Source organism: Chaetura pelagica, unplaced genomic scaffold, assembly GCF_000747805.2.
Source record: "Chaetura pelagica isolate M959 unplaced genomic scaffold, ChaPel_1.0 scaffold222, whole genome shotgun sequence".
Lineage (NCBI taxonomy): Eukaryota > Metazoa > Chordata > Aves > Apodiformes > Apodidae > Chaetura > Chaetura pelagica.
This window is the reverse complement of record NW_009952711.1, coordinates 5,488,715-5,492,162: the sequence shown is the minus strand read 5'-3', so window position 1 is coordinate 5,492,162 and position 3,448 is coordinate 5,488,715. Positions and strand designations below refer to the sequence as shown.

The 3,448-nt window shown below is 44.1% G+C and overlaps 1 protein-coding gene across 1 annotated transcript in view; it reads right to left on the bottom strand.

Moving 5' to 3' along the window:
* Positions 1 to 3,448, bottom strand: part of RFX7 (regulatory factor X, 7) — a 45,949-nt gene that overhangs the window by 2,234 nt on the left and 40,267 nt on the right. The window contains exons 9-10 of the mRNA XM_009994539.1: positions 2,334 to 2,629; positions 1 to 1,395 (exon numbers count right to left, since the gene is read on the bottom strand). The exon at positions 1 to 1,395 is cut by the window's left edge and continues 306 nt beyond it. Of these exons, the coding sequence (XP_009992841.1) occupies positions 1 to 1,395; positions 2,334 to 2,629 (1,691 nt within the window). The remainder of the gene's footprint in view (positions 1,396 to 2,333; positions 2,630 to 3,448) is intronic.

Sequence of the window (3,448 nt, the reverse complement as noted above, 5' to 3'; positions counted from 1 at the left end):
CACTGGCTCCCACACTGACTCCTGTAGGTCACTAGAGCCAGAGTGTCCTCCCACAGTCATAACACTGATATCTTGCTGCTGTTCACAACTCACAGATGAAAAGTCAGAGGTTTTGGTGATATGGTGCCACGCATTTGGGTTAAAGCTGCCATCAGATTTTGAATCATTTTCTATGATCAACATGTTTCCTTCCAATTTTACTTTTATATCTGGAGATGATGCTGCTGCAAGCTGCTCTTCTAAAGTCACGTCACTGATATTTAAACTGGTGCTCAAAGAAAGGTCTGTTGCTAAGCTTTCTGCAGCTGAAGAAGGTGCAGGTACCTGCAGAGCTGCGTTGCTGGGAACTTGAGCAAGTGTGGCTGTACTGTCACTGTTAGCTAGCGATCCAACCTTTGGAGATTTCTTAACACTGTTTCCTTTTTGAGCCTCCACAGCATTACCAGCTGAAAGCTGCTCCACCAGTGGTTTCTTTACAGGGGGAACCTGGGAATCCTGAAGTGTAGAAGCTTGTCGCTTTCTTGGACTTTTAGTGCACGTTTTGTCATTAACTGTAGATTCATCAGTGGGAGGTGAACCGATGCTGGTGCTGGACAGGTTCTGACTGGCAACTGAGAGCTTTAGAGGGCTTTGATTATTGCCTGCTGAAGAAACTGCTGTGATCTCATTCAATTGTGTTTTATATTTGGTCCCTGCTTCTTCAGCTCCCTGATCACAGCCCTTAACTGGTTTTGCCTCGATGACATCATCAGCTAAATCCTTCAAGGTTGCAACCTCAAAATTAATTAGTTGAGAAGAAGGCAGGCCAGGGGTTGCCTTTATGGTTTTAGACACTTCAGAGCTCTCCTGGCCCTGTACCGAGTTCTCATCCAGCAATGCTTCTGGTTCCATTTTGATCTTGACCGCAGGTGCAGTGACAGCATTGCTAGGCTTAGATCCTGGAGACTGAAGTGAAACAACAGATCCATTTTTGATTTGTGGACCAGTCCTCCCTTCTTCCACTGCTCCTGCACTACTGCTAACTGAAGGCGTTTGTTTGACGGGCACACTACTGCTGCTTGGGGCAAGAGATATTGCTGTCATTTTTACCACATTTAAGGAATTCACATGTGGAGCTGGCACAACAGTCTTGATTGGGCTACTGGTGAAGAGCACCGTTGTGGGAGAGCGGATGGTGAGAGCACTGGTGTTTGCTGGCTTCGGTAAGATCTGCGGGTAGCGATGCCGGGCAGAGCGGTCACCAACTGGGCTGGCAGGAACATTCTGGGGTGTCTTTGGTGACTGCTTGACTGATTGCATGTGCTGAGTGACCACCTGAACATTAAGTGGCAGGACCTTGCTATCAGATGATCCCATAGGACTTGGAGATGTCACCAACTGCCTGGTCCTTGGCACCTGTAGAGAGAACAAAAGAAAAGGCGTGGTGATGAAGAAAGAAAGTCCTCAAAGCCCACTGGCTGCCTCATCCCCAGGCATTTCAAAGGTAAAGGACAATCCAGCTCAACACACCAAAGCCAGTGAATGCCACATTCAAAACAAGTTCTTCAACTATATAAAGGACAATTTCTATCTGTCTGCCTAAGGACTGGTAGACAGATACGTGGCCTCAATTTTTAAGGCATAAGGCACTGGTCTAAACACTAGCTGCTCTTCTGCTAATGAAAGGGTCATTTTCATACATTCCTTCACCACATGGAACAAAAAGACATATAGAAAGGTTAAAGAGGAGAGGATGTGTTCAAAACACTGCTTATTGTTAAGGTTTCTAAAGCAAGTTAAATACAAAGGCACTGCCACTATCAGGCAGAAAACTTGGCTTACCTATTGAAATCAACAACATAGCTAACATCTTAAAACCATATAACCTTCCCTCCCTGCCCAGTTTTGTATGGCTAAGTGGCAAAGGTGTTTCATACTATAGACGTTCACACAAAAATAAAATTGTTGCTGTCACTCAAGGCACCGGGGCAAAGAAAAGCAATTTAAATTCGGTATTAGGGACTCAGTGATTCACACAACTGAAATCATCTCTATGGACTGGCTCAGCTTCCTCTTGAGGGCAATTATTCCCACATATAATCTTAATTATTGCTAGCTGAAATCCCACTCTCAATGATAAACTTGGCCTATGCTATGTGATCAGAATTCTGCTGCCTCTCTGTCAATCCCATAACTCACGTGGTATGACACAGCCAGTAGGACAGAAAAGCATGAAGGGACCCAACCCTCTGAACAAAAACTGTTTTTCTATCCTGCTGACACTGCTGCTTAGTTACTGGCAATTTTCACCTTTCATAAGGTCGTTTCTCTAGAGAACTGCTGGAGAACTTTACCGGTATTGGGCTGGGGACAGCTGCCACAACAATGCCAATGGGTGGAGGAGACAGGATTGCAGGACTTCCATTAGATATACTGGCTACACCGTTGGTTGCGGTGCCTTCTGTTTTCTTTGCTGGAGACTCTCCTGGCAAAGGAGACTGCAGTTTCTGTTCCTGCTGCTTCTTCTGGATCTTACGCTGCAGCTGCTGCTTGGCATCAACAGGAGATGGCAGAGTTTTCACTTGAGGTTGAAAGGAATTACTTTCAGCAGTAGGTACAAAAGCTGAGGGCTGGGGGATCCCTTTTATTCCTGAATACAGAAGAAGAATTAATTATAACCACACAAACCCTGTCTGCTGTAGTGCCGCTTCTGTATCTAACCACACAAAATACATGACAGGCATCTCCACAACTATTCTGGGAAAACCTCCTCCATGAGGTGCTCCCATCCACTTCATGCTCAACTCTGTTTAGTGTTTCAGTTTATTTACACATTTGTGGCAAAACCTCTATCTGTTAGACAAGCTGGGCATTAGCTGCTAAAATACTATGTACTGGCATCTTGTTTCTAGTAATCCCAAATTGCAACCTTTGTGTCAGCAAATTCTAAAAAACAATGCAATTAATTTAACTGACAGCAGAGGGCAGTGGATATGTTTTAGATGAACCTTTAAAATTCATCATCTACCGTGTTTTTGTTTTGTTATCCATGGCTAAGGCAGCTTTAAAAATGCAAAATATTTCCAGAGAGCTGCGGGTCTCTGTCACAGAGGAGCAGCTCTCAGCAGATTAAAAACAATGCATATAGTATCAGAATGGATTACAACCTGCATGTGATCATGGATAATAGTGAAAGAAGGGCAAGAAGAGAAGTGTCCAGGGAAAAAAGAACAAGAGAAGGAAAAGGTGAAAAAAATAAGGAAATCAGGATGGCTGAATGTTTTTTCTGGAGACAATGCCTTTGCTGATTGCAAGCAAGTGGTGCTTCCTAGGAGAACAACAAGGAGTTAGCCTCATCTGTGCAGATAGTAACAATTTCCCTTACAAAATCACATCACATATATGATCATCTGTTTATTAATAGTCTAGAGGACCAGCATCCTCTCTCAGTGACCAACTAACCTGCTGA